At 52.5% G+C, this 13,575-nt stretch overlaps 1 protein-coding gene across 4 annotated transcripts in view; it reads right to left on the bottom strand.

Annotated features, from left to right (window-relative positions):
* The window catches only part of TGIF2 (TGFB induced factor homeobox 2), a 16,288-nt gene extending 7,845 nt beyond the window's left edge, over positions 1-8,443 (bottom strand). The window contains exons 1-2 of one of the 4 annotated variants that reach the window (XM_004471410.5): positions 8,239-8,443; positions 4,625-4,856 (exon numbers count right to left, since the gene is read on the bottom strand). In XM_004471410.5, coding sequence (XP_004471467.2) covers positions 4,625-4,816 — 192 coding nt within the window. In that variant the 5' untranslated portion in view covers positions 4,817-4,856; positions 8,239-8,443. The other 3 variants (XM_058287034.1, XM_058287035.2, XM_023592576.3) reach the window with 3 other exon arrangements.
* Positions 8,444-13,575: the final 5,132 nt, after the last annotated feature.

The raw sequence follows: 13,575 nt of genomic DNA, 5'->3' as shown, positions 1-13,575 counted from the left end.
TAGCTGTGGGGACTTTCTGTAGTCCCAACCCCGTGCCTAAGTCAGGAAAAGAGCATGTGACTTGTCCCCACTCAAGGTCCCTGGGGAGGAGGGAGGGAGAATGCCAAGGTGAACGTGTGATTGATACGGCTAAGCACAGACTGAATGCTGGGCCTTGGGTGGGTCTATGCTGCCTGAAAGCCTGTCTCTACAACAAAACCTGGCCCTTTTGAAAGCCTGCCAGCCTGGTTTTTTTGTTTTGTTTTTTTTAAAATCAGTGGCTAGATGAAGGACAAGGAGGAATCACTGTAGCAATGGAGAGTGGGATATCCCAGGAAGCTGACAAAGGCCATGAGGATCTGAGCAGACACAAGATCTTGTGTCTACTGAAGGCAGACACAGGATAAAGTGGGAAGAGAAGGCAAGGCATGGAGAAGCCTTTCCCAAACATCCTGTACCACCTTCTGCGTCGTGTGACCACAGCATCCAGGTGTTCTTAAAGGCAGCAGGCTGCATTAAAATCATCTCCGAGGCGATTTTTAACAATTGTTAAGTAGAGTTTCTCATAAGCTTTATAAACCCAGTAGGGGTGAGAAGGGTGGAGTCAGGAATGTGTTATTTTTAAACAGGCTCCCCAGAGTTCTGACACTCCAGTTTGGGAACCAAGGCTTAACTCCTGGGAGCCCAACCTTTATAAAGCAGAAAGCTAACACAGCAGGCAGGTCAAAACACACACACACACACACACACACACACACAATGAATTTTTGGCCCTTCTAATGTCTTATGCCCCCACGAGGCTACCTGTGGGCAGGGATGGTACTGGGTTCTGGCTCCCAGCATGTGGCACCCAGTGTACCCCCAATTAAGATCACAGAACAAAGGAATGGGGACCAGAACCCCACTTGCCACTCTTACCTTCCCTCCCCATAGAACTTAGTTTGAAAAGCCCCGAGTCAGTCCAACCAATAAACTGGGCTTAGAGGGTGGCACAGGGACCTGTGAAAATCCTTCACAAAAGACTTTTTTTGGTGGGGGAGGGTACCCTACCAACTGCCTAGCCCTGGGCAAGTACCAGCAAATCAGTTAGTTAAATGACTCATTGACTTGCTAATGCAGTGCTCCTGGGCGGGTTAAAGGAGACAATCAAAAGAGATGCCCCCAGGGAGAGATAAAACAGGCTTGGCAAATGTTGAAGCTTGAGGAAGCCAGGTGATTGTTTCTCAAAGGTTCATTATAATACTCTTACTTACTAGAAAATGTCCTTAAATAAAAGATGTTTAAATTTTAAAAACTGAATCCAAGAAAAGATGCAAGCAGGGACTTAAGTCAATTTTTCCTGATTACGAAGCCACTACATTTCTTTACTTCTCAGGTCCAGCCTACTGACATTTCCAACACTACCTTCATTTTCTGTCATTTCAACAATCTTACTGAGCATCTACCAGATGCCAGGCCCTGGGCAAAACAAAAGGGATACAGCGATGACCAGGACAAGGTCTCTGGTCTCTGCTTCTCTGTGCCTCTAGGGTTAATGGGGTCAAAAGAGCTGTGGGAGACCAGAGCTCTTCTAGAGGTTGGGATCTCCCTGACTTAGCTGTCCCAAGTCCCAGGCAGTGGCCAGTGTTCTCGGAGCATGGGGACCAGGGGGTGAGGTGGTGGTGTCATGAGGAACAGTGGGAGCCAGTGAAGAATTTACAGTAAGGGAGTGACAGGAGATCACATGATGGCGGTGCTTGGACTAGGGTGGCAAAACGGCCATATTCCAGATATTTAAGGAGTAAAAAGGAGGGCAGAAAACTGAACCAGGTGAGAAGTGGCTATGAGGGGAACCCCTTTGAAAAGGTGTCAGCTTGGAGAAGTTACCAATTCTCAATTAAGGACTCTGTGAAGTGCCGGAGAGACTGCCCAGCAGAGATGCTGCAGAAGAGCAACTCATGTATGGACTGGGGCCCATTTGGGATTCATCCTGCAATTGCCATTGAACCCCACACGGTCCCCACGGCCACTTAACTCTCAGCATGCCTCTAGAGCAGGCTGGCCACTGCTAGAAAGCCCTCCCATTAGGGGATGCTGGACCCCAACCTGCCCCTTCCCCAGAAGCTTCCAATGGCCACACATTGCCCTAGACCTGCATTTCTTCAAGTGGGATTTGTGGATGGGCTATCCTTGGTGGTCCACTACTTCTCTACAAAAATGTTTTGCTTTTGTTTTCATCTTGACATATTATGGTGCTATAGACGTATTAACCCCAGAGTCAGTGCCTCTCACACAAGACAAGCCACAGCTCAGAGTCAGCAAAATTGCCATTCACCATTTTAGATTAATGCAGTTAGATGGAATTTCCATGGTTTTACATTTACTTTGTAAAACTGTTTGGTTTTATAGTTGTGTATAAGGGCTAAAGCCGAAAGGTTTTATTGTTGTTGTTTTAATCCAGTTTTATTTTTATACATATTTAAGTGATGTGATAATAAAAATGACTCAAGTTAACATGTTGGGGGGAGAAGGGTCCATCCATGAAAATCTTTTCTTTAAGTGGAGTTAGAACATTATTCACATTTGAGAAACGATGTCCCTGACAAAAAAGCAATTCCAATATAGTGTAATAAAGAAACCAATTTGACAGGACAGGTATGAAGCTCACTGGAAATACACAGCAAGAGGCCCAAAACCTAGGCTGGGCTCAGAGAATGCTTCCACCCTCAACATGAGAAAGGGCTGTTTAAACCACGTGAGCCAGGGAAGGAAAGGTCTGGGCTGTGGCTGGTTGTTCAGAGCCAAAAGGGACAGTCTGAAGCCCAAGCGGCTCCAAAGGGCCAAGGTCTAGGAGGAATTGATTGATGAGCTGAGGCTGGTAAGCTCCTAAAGAGTGCAGACTGTCCTGAGGAGAGTGGGGTTCAGAGTATGTGACAGTATCAGACTTGCACATTTGTCTTCACGAGAATAGACTGAAGGAACAAGGCTGGAGGTAAGGAGACCACTGAAGAGGTCCTCTAGGCAACCCTGGCTCTCCCTCTCTGGTTCCAGACCTTTTGCCTGTGTTGTTCTATACACTGTTAGTTCAAGTCCACCTCCTCTGGGAGGCTTTTTGAGGCTCCAGGCTGGCTCAGAGGTCCTCCCTGAATTTGTGCTATCTTCTGTCCTAGCAGTGACCAGTTTTTTGCAGTCTTCAGTAAGCAGGTCTTCACCACCACCCCTACACAAACTAGACACTCAAGGTAGGGAAATGTTTCTCATTCCTCTGTGGGACCCAGCACTGAGCCAGGTCCTGTGGGAGTGCTCATGCAGTACCATCTGTGCAATGTCAGGCACTGCTAAACAGCTTGGGTCAGTCTTGACCTTATGACCTAGGAAGACTGATGAGAGATGAGAATATGAGAGTAGAAGCACCTACTGTGTGCCAGCACCTCACCATGATTCTTTTCCATCTCTCCTCACAGCCTATGAGAGTGCTGCAACCATCCTTTTCAGATGAGGATAGAGGCTCAGGCTCGGAGGAGGCAGTGGCTTGGCTAGCTACAGGCTTCCTCTTGTGGAGAAGACAGGATCTGAATCAGGGTCTGTGACCCTAGAGTCTTTCTTATGATCAGACTACGATCGACTTGCCCAGCGAGCCAAGTGACAGGAGTTCCAAGGGCCACATACACACTGTGATCATCTGTAGCTCCGTGGAGGGACAAGAATTGGGACTGGAAGACGGGAGAATTCCAGAGATGGAGTACGGAAAGGAGAGAGTGACAACTCTACAGATGGTCCTAATGGGCTATGAAAGGAAAGAGGTGGGAGAGAGACAGGGGGAGCTTGGGGCAGAAACCTAGCTGTCTAATGAAGGGGTGAATGGAGGCAGTGGGACGGTGGGCAGGTCTTTGGCACTAGGCTGGGGGCCTGCTTTGGGTCTCCGGGTTGTGAGAGGTAAGCAGAGGCGAGGTGAGGCAAGGCAGTGGTGCTCTGGGTGTCCGGCCTCACCACACCAGGACAGGTGTCCGCAGGGTAGCAAAGGGCTGATTCAAAGGAGGCAACACCTTGCACCCTGACAACAGGTGGTTCTCACTGTCTTTTGAGTATGCCCATGTGCATGGTTTCCAAAACACATTCACACCCAGTTCTCGATCTAGTCCTCCCAAAAGTCTAACCAGGCAGGGAGGATTCCAACCCCCACTTTCACAGATGGGGAAATCAAACAGGGCCTATAGTTCTTATGTGGCAGAACTGGGGTTTGACCCCAGAGCACCTCATTTCTGCCTGTCCTTGACTGTAATTCCAACTTGGTCTTAACCACACAGAGGCTCACCAGCTGCCCTCCACAACCAAGTCCCCACCCAAGCACTGCTCTGGGCCTGGTGGCCAGACCCCAAACAGAGTGCCTGCTCACCTTCCCATGGCTGCCAACTGCCCCCAAAGTAAACGACCTCTCAACATTAATGGCTTCCTGCCTCCTCAGAACTCTGAAATCTAGCTGCCTTGATCTCATTCATTTAGTCCTCCCTTGAGGAAGGGATGTTGGGTGTTCTGACCTGACCCGGAAGAAAGTTAAGGCCATGAAAGGGGAGGGGACTAGTTCAGAGCCACACAGTGAGTGACAGGGCTAGGACAGGACCAGAACCCAAGTCTCTTGCCACTCCTCCCCAGACCCCCTCCTTACCTGCAGCACTGACAGGTTAGTCTGTCCAGAAAGGCTCAGCTTCTCCTGCTCAGAGGGGTAGGCGTTGTAACGGTGCAAGTACAGCCAGTCCCGGAGGATCTTCACAGATTCCTTGGGCAGATTTCCTCTCCGCTTCCTCTTGCCCGCCAGGGAGAGGAGGCCTTCGTCCTCACCTAGATCACTGTCGGACATGGTGGTGGTGTCCAGTGGCTAGGATGGACCTCGGGCAAGCCTGGGGCAAATGACACAGGGGGTGGGGCATCAGGACTATGCACTGCCTGGAGCCTTACCTTTTCCTAGTCTCCAAGCATTCTCACTATTATTAAGAACCAGGGACATCAGAAATGAGGGTGTCATAATTCAAATTCAAAGTCTCAGGCCACACCACACCTGGCAAACTAGAAGGAATGACTCTGAATTCCATGAATGGCAGCTCATTTACAAGCAGTGCCAGGGCCAGAAACAATGACACCTACTAGTGCGGTCTGCTGTCTTCCAGGCTCTCCACTGAGCACTTTACATTTATTTTCACCTTTAATCCTCACAAAGCCCTTGTGAAGGAGAAAACGATTATTATAATTTCATACATGAGGAAGTCAGAGACCCAGAGAGATGAAGAAAGCCACCCAAGAACCTACAGACATTAAACATAGCTACCACATGACCCAAAAATTCCACTTCTAGGTATGACTAAGAGAAATGAAAACATGTCCACAAACACTCTTGTACATGAATATTTATAGCAGCATTATTCATAATAGCCAAGAGGTAGAAAAAAACCAAATGTCCATCAACTGATGGATAAATAAAATGTGGCATATCCATACAATGGAATATTATTCAGCCATAAAAAAGGACTGAAGTCCTGTGATAGTCTACACCACTGATGAACCTGGAAAATATTCTAAATGAACGAGGCTAGTCACAAAAGACTATATATTGCATGATTCCATTTATATGACATTTCCAGAATAGCCAAATCTATAGAGATACAAAGTAGATTAGTGGTTGCCAGAGGCTGGGGGGCTATGGGAGTGAGAGCTAAAGTGTACAAGTTTCTTTTTGAGGTAATAAAAATGTTCTAAAATTGACGGGTGATGAATGCCTGTTTGTGAATATACTAAAAACCACTTTATTATACATTTTAAATAGGTGAATTGCATAGTGTTTAAATAGCTTAAAAAAAATAAGCTGTTTGTTTTTTTTTTTTAAAAAAAGACCCTATGCCAGGATACTGTATGAACAGGAGGATTTGGAGTCAGGCAGTTTCCCCCAGTGTGGAAGCTACACCATCTTGCCTGCCTCCCAGGGACAAGGAGTCCGGAAACTCTACAGGTCACCATGCCCTGCAGCAATCCATACACCATTTACTGAGCACCTGCTGTGTACCTTGCAGAGAGAGTGGCAAGTTTTCACTAGTGGTTGTTTCCCAGACACTCTCCTTTCTCGGACACAGCCCCTCAAAATCCAGATTCATGAGCAAATCCCCTCCCCTCTCTGGGCTCGAGCCCCCTCTTCACCTGTCAAACGAAGGAAGACATTTCCCTAGACAAACCAGCTCAGCTGCTCAGCCCCCTGACAAAGTTCCTGTCCACACATGCAAAACAGATTTACATTTTAAAAAGCCGAAGTTCCAGGCCAAACTGATGCCAGAATCCCAAGGCTCCTCCCTCCTCAGTCTTTTAACAGTTCCCCAGCCAGGCCCGGCCAACAGACTCTGGCATCTCCCAGGTTTTGTTTCCTCAACTTGGGCCTCAGCCCAGATCTCCGGACCGGCCAGGCCAGGCTTTCGAGGGAAGGGTCTGCCCTCCCAGCCAGGCCACTTGGAGGTGAGATGCGTGCTGGTTAGAGGAGACACTCCTCCGAGAGCACAGCCCGCTGCCAGGGCAGCTGGGACCCAGGCTTGGGGATGCTGCCCCGGCAGGCTCTGAGAAGTTTACTCAAGGTTATCTGTACAAATTCCACCTTGGCTGCCAGCCAAGTTCCAGTCTGCAGGATCCCAGGGGTGGGCGTGGGGGCGATTCCTCGGTCTACACAAACCTCTCCACGACGGTTGTCCTGCACCCTCCGCCCGCCTACAATCCAGACAGGTTTTTCACACATACTCCACACTCGCACCGAGACACACACCCCCCTTCATACCTCCCAGGCAACACCAAAAACAGCGCTCAGATAACTTGCACCGCCCCACAGCTCAAGTCCTGCAACTCCCGTGATTTCCACCGAGACCCTCAGACACCCAGGCCACTAGCACAATTCCTGGACGTATGCCCACCCACGATCCCTCGGACAGAGAAAACGCTAGACGTCATCGCCCCGGCGAGCGGTTCTTCCCTTCACCGGCCAGGGGCAGCGGGCTCCACCGCACACTCCCACCGGAGCCCACCACGCCGAGCCGCTCGGCAGCCAACTTTCTGACAACTCCCCCAGCTCGGTCGGACTCTCCCACGGGCCGCGCACTCGCGCTCACATTCCCAACAGTCCACACAAAGCGCACGGCCGCCCTCGCGGCCCGGGGGCCGAGCACATGGCTCCCGGGCGGCGGCGGGGACTACTCCGCCTGCGTTCGGGGCTCGCACAACGCCACCCCCCCCCACCGCCCCCCGTCCCCGACCCCCGAGCCAGACTCCGCGCTCCGGCTCCCCGGCGGGCCAGCACTCAGGGCGGGCCGCGGGCTCTGGAAGAAAGAAAACTCACGTGTCTACCCCACGGCAGGAAAAAGTTGGGTTCCCACCCCCATCCCGGGTGGCTCGGCGCCCGCCGAAGGCGAACCGCGCGGGGCCGGCGGAGCGTGCGCGCTCGGCTTTGTGCTCCCGACCCGGCCCGAGGGGGAGGGGAGGGGGCTGGGCTCCCACCTCCGCCCGCCCCCCCCCCCCGCCCGGCGCCCGGCCTCCATGTTGGCCGCCCCCCGCCCCAGGGACGCGGGCGGCCCCGGCGGGAGGCTCGGCTCGCGCCCGGCCGGCAGGGGGGAGGGGGCTCGGGCGCACGCAAACTTTCTCCGGGGCGCCGGCCCCACGCGCCCCGCGCCCTCGGCCCGCCGGGGAGTGACAGATGCCTCGGAGACAGACTTTCCTTTGTTCCAAGGGAAAGGGGAACTCGCGCGGGCTCCCCGGGCCCCCCCCCGCCCCGGGCCCTCCCCGCCGCCCCCACCCCCAGCTGTCACTCCCCGCGGCCCCCGGGCCGGCGCGGCGGCGGGGGGGCGCTGCCGGCGGTTAGCAACGTGCACTTTTGAAACCAAACAAACCCACCCCCCCCCCCCCCGCGCCCGCCCCGGGCACGGCGGCCCTCTCGGCGGTGGGATCCCGGGGCGCCGAGGCCCCCGGAGGGGCCCCAAGCGGGCGGCCGGGGGGCGGCCCCGCCAGCACCCCGCGGTCGGGACTCACGGCCACTCGCGCTCACACGCCCACAGTCGCACGCGCTGGGACGACGCCCCCTCCCCCGCCCGGCCGAGGAGAAGAAACTTTCCAAGTTGTCCGCACGCCCCCCGCCCCCACCGGCCCGCCGCCGCGCCCCGCACGGCCTCCTCCGCGCGTCCCGCGGGCCCCCGCGGCCTCGGGCTCGGGCCCGGGCGTCCGGGCGGGGGGCGGGGGGCGCCGGGGGCGCGCGCCGCGTACCTGCAGGGCCTGACACTCGGCCTGACAGCTCCGGGCTGGAAAGCACCTCGCGGCCTGACGTCAGATCCCCTCTCCCCCTCCGCGCTCCCCGCGCCCTCCCCCACCCGCCCGCAGGGAGAAAACAAACTTTGTGCGGAGCGCGGCGAGCGACGCCCACCCCCCGCGGGGCGGGCCGGCGGCGCGGAGGGGCTTCGCCCCGCCCACCGCGCCCCGGAGGGGGCGGGGCCGGGAGGGCACCGTCTTCCTGCGCCCACCCCCACCCGCAGGAATGCCACATGGCCACCGCCGAGGAGCGGTGGGAGCCCCGGCCCGGGACGGTCCGCTTGAGGGCAGGAAGTGGGCCCGTCCCTTCTTTAGGCGAGCATTTCCGCAGCGCCTACTGTGTGCTTCTCCCCGAGGGTGGGGGCAGTGAGACAGCAGCGAAATAATGCGAATCCTGCCTTTGTCAGTTCGCTCCCACCGCCACGATCTCTTCCTGGCGGTTTTATTGTTCTGATTGCGCCGAGGGGAAACTGAGGCCCAGTTAGTCTTCTGGTTTACCCCCAGCTAGTGAAGGGCCAGACTCCTGATCTGCCATCAAAGGTACTTAGAGTCGGGAGGAAAGCAGCTTTGCACATAGCTCCAAAGCACCCAGGCCTGGCCACCGTCAGTAAGTCAGCGCCTCAGGAGTGCTTAGTACCCACCGACGCTGAGCGAGGGCCATCCATGTACCATTCCATTTAATCCTTGGGCTGTGAGGTGCTGTTAACTGTAAATCGCCGTTTACTCAACAGGCCGCAGAGAGGTTATTTGACTTGCCTTTTGCCAACACAGCCTTCGAGTGTGATTCCGCCCAGGTGGGCCGGGCAACAGAACTCACGGCGGTAGCCCCATTGTGAATGGTCCCTGATCCCAGGTGGAGCAGTCTTGAGTGATCCTGGATCCTGGCTAGTTTCACACCCTCCTTACTGCTCCCTCTAGCACATACTGTGAAGTACCTGGTTACTACCCACCCCTACCCTACCCCACCCGGCCCCCAACCACAGCCTGCCAGGGAGATTTCAGGTCTCCCAGCACAGAGTCGGCCTACCCAAACAGGCAGAGCATTTTCTGGGCCTCAGTTTCCTCATCTGGGCTCAGATTATCTAGGCTCCCGAGCTTGGAAATCAACTGCCTTGAAAACAGCATTTGGTCTTAATTGCACTTTAGCAATGGAGAACTCTGGAAACAAACGCTGAATTTTCCCCTACGGGCCCTAAGCCAATCGGAATGCCGATTGAAGATTGAATGACTGTTTAGGGTGCACCTGGGCTCCCCACTGAAGCCGGCAGATGCTCAGAACCTAGTCGGCCGGGCTGTTTCACCCTCAGCAGCACCCAGAGTTAGTGACATGGTTGAATGCTCTCCATTTCACAGATGGGATGAGGAACACTGAGGCCCCAAGTGGAGACCCCAGACAATTTCTTGCGGGAGTCGCACCCTGTCTGCAGTTCTCAGGAAAAAAAGGCTCGAGAGTCTCAGGTAAGAAAGGTAAAACAAACTGGGCGCTGGCCCCTAGGGCCACATAGTGTGCGTGGGGGGGAGGGGGAAGAGGGACCTCCCAGGAGGGACAAATGGGGCACAGCCCAGAAAGCCCGAAGCTGTGTCTCCACTGAGCTTGAACTCTGTACCAGGCACGGTGGTCAAGTCCTTGAGAGCAGACTCTACCCATTTTGGGAAAGCCACTGGGGGCCTGGGCCCACAGCCCCGAGACCCCTCCACAATTCTGCCAGAGGCTGTCTCTCAGGCCAGGGCTTTCCAGGTCCGGAGCTAGAAAGGTGTGCTGGGGAAAGTGGAAGGGAGAGACTTCCTCCACCCTCAGCCTGCAGCAGAGCCAGACAACAAAGCACCTCTGGAGCTCCTCCCCAGACTTCCTGGAGGGGAATGTTGGGGGAGGGGGTGGGGCCGAGGCCCGCGGTGTATCAGGATTGCGCATTGTAAACAAATTTCCCAGGTAAAGCCTAAATACAATCAGAGTTTGAGAATGACAGATAACCGTCTAAAGTCTCCCAACTAATTAAAGTGTCAGAATTTAAAAGTGTGCATCCTCTGAGTCGGGAATCTTATCTTCGGAAATAACCACAGAACAAAGATAAACACCTACAGGAGATTGTACTTTGCAGCACCTTTTAGTCGGGTGGAAAATTGCAAACACCTAAGTGTGCCTCACAGGTTGATGACTGGTTCAAGCAACTCTGGTGCCTGGTACGGTGGGATGTCATGTGACTGGTAAACAGATTGGGGTAAGTCTGCCTGCACTAACAAGCAGGATGCCGGGGGATGCTTGTTATGACAGTTTACAGTGTTTCAGCCAGAAGGGGCTTTGGACATATCTGATGAGAATTTTCATGGGAAAAACCTTTTGCGACTGAGAAGTTATTTTTATTGTCATTTTTCTCTCACCCAATTTGGCCACCCCACCCTGCCTTTATTTTAAACCTGTGACTGAACTTTGGCCTCGAGAAAAGAAAGGATTTTGCCTGACAAAGAAACTGGGGTCCTGACTCCTGGGATAGGTCTGGGGTGGGGCTGGAAGGGGGAGGAGAAATTGGCTGAGGAAGCTCAGCCCCACGGGGCTGTTCCCAGGGGATTTTCTGAGTGGTTCTAGGAACTCAAGGCCTCTCAGTTCAGAAAAAGGGACCAGACAGGGGCCAATGTCTAGTGAGCTCAGTGATCACATATCACATAGCCTCAAGTGAATGTCATGAATCCACTTCTGTTGGAAAAAAAAAATCAGCTAGCCACTGCCCTTTTTACCTGGGAAGTAAAGAAAAAAAAAGACCAGCATTCCCAGGGAGCCCAACCTGAGCAGGAGATGGGGTTCTGTGGGGTGGAAGGAAGAGCCCGGAAAAGGCCAGCATGCGTGAGTAAGGGAGGAACTAGCTGGATTCAGTTAGATTGGTAAAACCTGGGAGGCCAGGGTGAAAACTTGGAATTTTTTTTTTTAAGGTTTCTTTATTTCTTTTTTTCCCCTCCCCCCCACACCCCAGGGGTCTGTTCTCTGTGTCTATTTGCTGCCTATTTGCTGCGTCTTCTTTGTCCGCTTCTGTTGTCGTCAGCGGCATGGGAAGTGTGGGCGGCGCCATTCCTGGGCAGGCTGCACTTTCTTTTGCACTGGGCGGCTCTCCTTACAGGGCGCACTCCTTGCACGTGGGGCTCCCCTACGCGGGGGACACCCCTGCATGGTGGGGCACTCCTTGCGCGCATCAGCACTGCGCATGGCCAGCTCCACACGGGTCAAGGAGGCCCGGGGTTTGAACCGCAGACCTCCCATGTGGTAGACGGACGCCCTAACCACTGGGCCAAGTCCGTTTCCCAAAACTTGAAATTTTTGAGGGAGGGTGATCCCGTGAGGCAGCTCTGGGGAAGTGAGGCCAAGGGAGGGCGGAAGACCTGCCTCTGAGGCAGAGGTCTCTGGCTGTCATCCATGAGGGGCTGCGTTTATGACATGTGGACTTCCACACATCAGTCTCTTCTTAAAAGGTGGTCATATCTTGTTGATCAACCACCATTTGCTTAGCTTTTCTCCTAGTTGTTGGGTATTCACCGAATTTTTGGGTGCCCATTAGGCATTAGACAGTGTGCTTGAGGTACACATGGCCTAGATGGTGGCTAGAAAGGGACGTGGGACTTGAGATTTGGGTTACTAGTTACTAGCTGCATGACTGATTGATTTTGATTTTAATTTTTATTGTGGTAACATATATAAAACATAAAATTTTCCATTTTGACAGCTTTCAAGTATACAATTCAGTGGTAGTCATTACATTCACAAGGTCATGCTACCATCCCCATAGCCTGAAGAGTAAGGTAAATCATCTAACTCCTTTGAGCCTTAGTTTTCTCATCTGGAAACATCTGAATTGGGTGGGAGGTCAAAGAAAATATTAGCTGTGAAAGTCCTATGTGAGTAATATAAGTGCTTCTAGAAGAATGGATACAGTGATCAGAATCTTAGCCTTGCCTCTAATAGCTACCAGTTATTAACTCAGCTAAGCCTCGGTTTACTCTTCATCATTTGAAAAATGGGAGGGTTGGACATAATTCTAAAAGTCTCTTCCTTCTTTGGCATTCTACCATCTAAGGCCTAATTATCTTTATTATTTTTATTTTATTTTATTATGGTAACATGTACTATTTTTAAGCGTACCATTCAGTGGTAAGTCTTATTTATTTAAAAATGCCCTTTTCCCCTCAATTTAGGCAACACTGGGATTTATTACTTTTTTTTCCTTCCTTTTTTCTTTGTCCATAACAGCTTTATTTGCAATAGCTAAACACTGGAAATAACCAAAATGACCCTTAAAAGGCAAATGGCTATCCAGACTGTAGCACATCCATACCATAGGATAATACTCATTAATTAAATTAAAGGGAACAAACTATTAATACATGCAACAGCTTGGATGGATCACAAGGGCATTATGTTGAGTGAAAAAGCCAATTTCAAAAGTAATATATTGGGACAACCAGCAAGATGGTGGCAGAGTCAGCTCATGCCATAGGGCAGTTAGTAATCACCCAGAGCTATCTAAAGCACCTGTTTGGGGGCTCCAGGAGACCAGAAGAGCATCCTGCAGCATCCTTAAAGGAATGGAAGGAGGAAACTGCTCATCTGCAGAGAAGATTCATGAATAGAGCACTCCACGCCACAGAGGCTGGTGCCCATCCTCCATTGGTGGTACAAATTGCCTTGGGAGCTATTCCATGGCTGGAATTAGAAGCTCCACTTCCAAAAAATGGAAGGAAAAGATGATTGGTTACCAACTTCAGCTACTGATTAGTAAATCAGTGGGCTAAAGTATAATCCCAGAACAGTTAAAGTTTGAACCTGTCCAAGTCAGAAAGAGGCCAGTAGCTGCCATTTTACTCTGTACCTGGTATAAGGGGAAGTGGAGCACACTGCAAATCACGGTGTTGGTAGGGACCGGCTTCTTTCCATCCAGGTCAGATTACAGCTCTAGCCTAAGCCCCTGCCCCACCCCCAGCAGGGAGGAAGCTGCGGGGACCTGAGCCAGCCTCTCCAGGAAAATACAGGCCACGCTGCGGGGGGCCAGTGATCATCCTATGCTGGTGGTGCAAGCTGTCTCAGGAGCTCCTCTGTGGCTAGAATTGGAAGCTCCATTTCCCAAAAACAGGGGAGGGAGAGACTGTTGGCCATTGACTAGTAAATTCAGCTGGCTAAAGTATAACCCTAAGAACAGCTAAAGTTTGAGTCAGAAAGAGGCTGGTATCTGCCTTTTTGACTCCACCCTTGGTATGAGGGGAGGCCTGGTTGACTGAAAATCACAGTGACTGTAGGAACCGCCTTCTTTCACC

The sequence above is a fragment of the Dasypus novemcinctus genome, chromosome 24 (genome assembly GCF_030445035.2).
Source record: "Dasypus novemcinctus isolate mDasNov1 chromosome 24, mDasNov1.1.hap2, whole genome shotgun sequence".
NCBI classification, from domain to species: Eukaryota; Metazoa; Chordata; class Mammalia; order Cingulata; family Dasypodidae; genus Dasypus; species Dasypus novemcinctus.
Note: the sequence above shows the minus strand (reverse complement) of the source record. Positions and strands in the feature narration are given on the sequence as shown.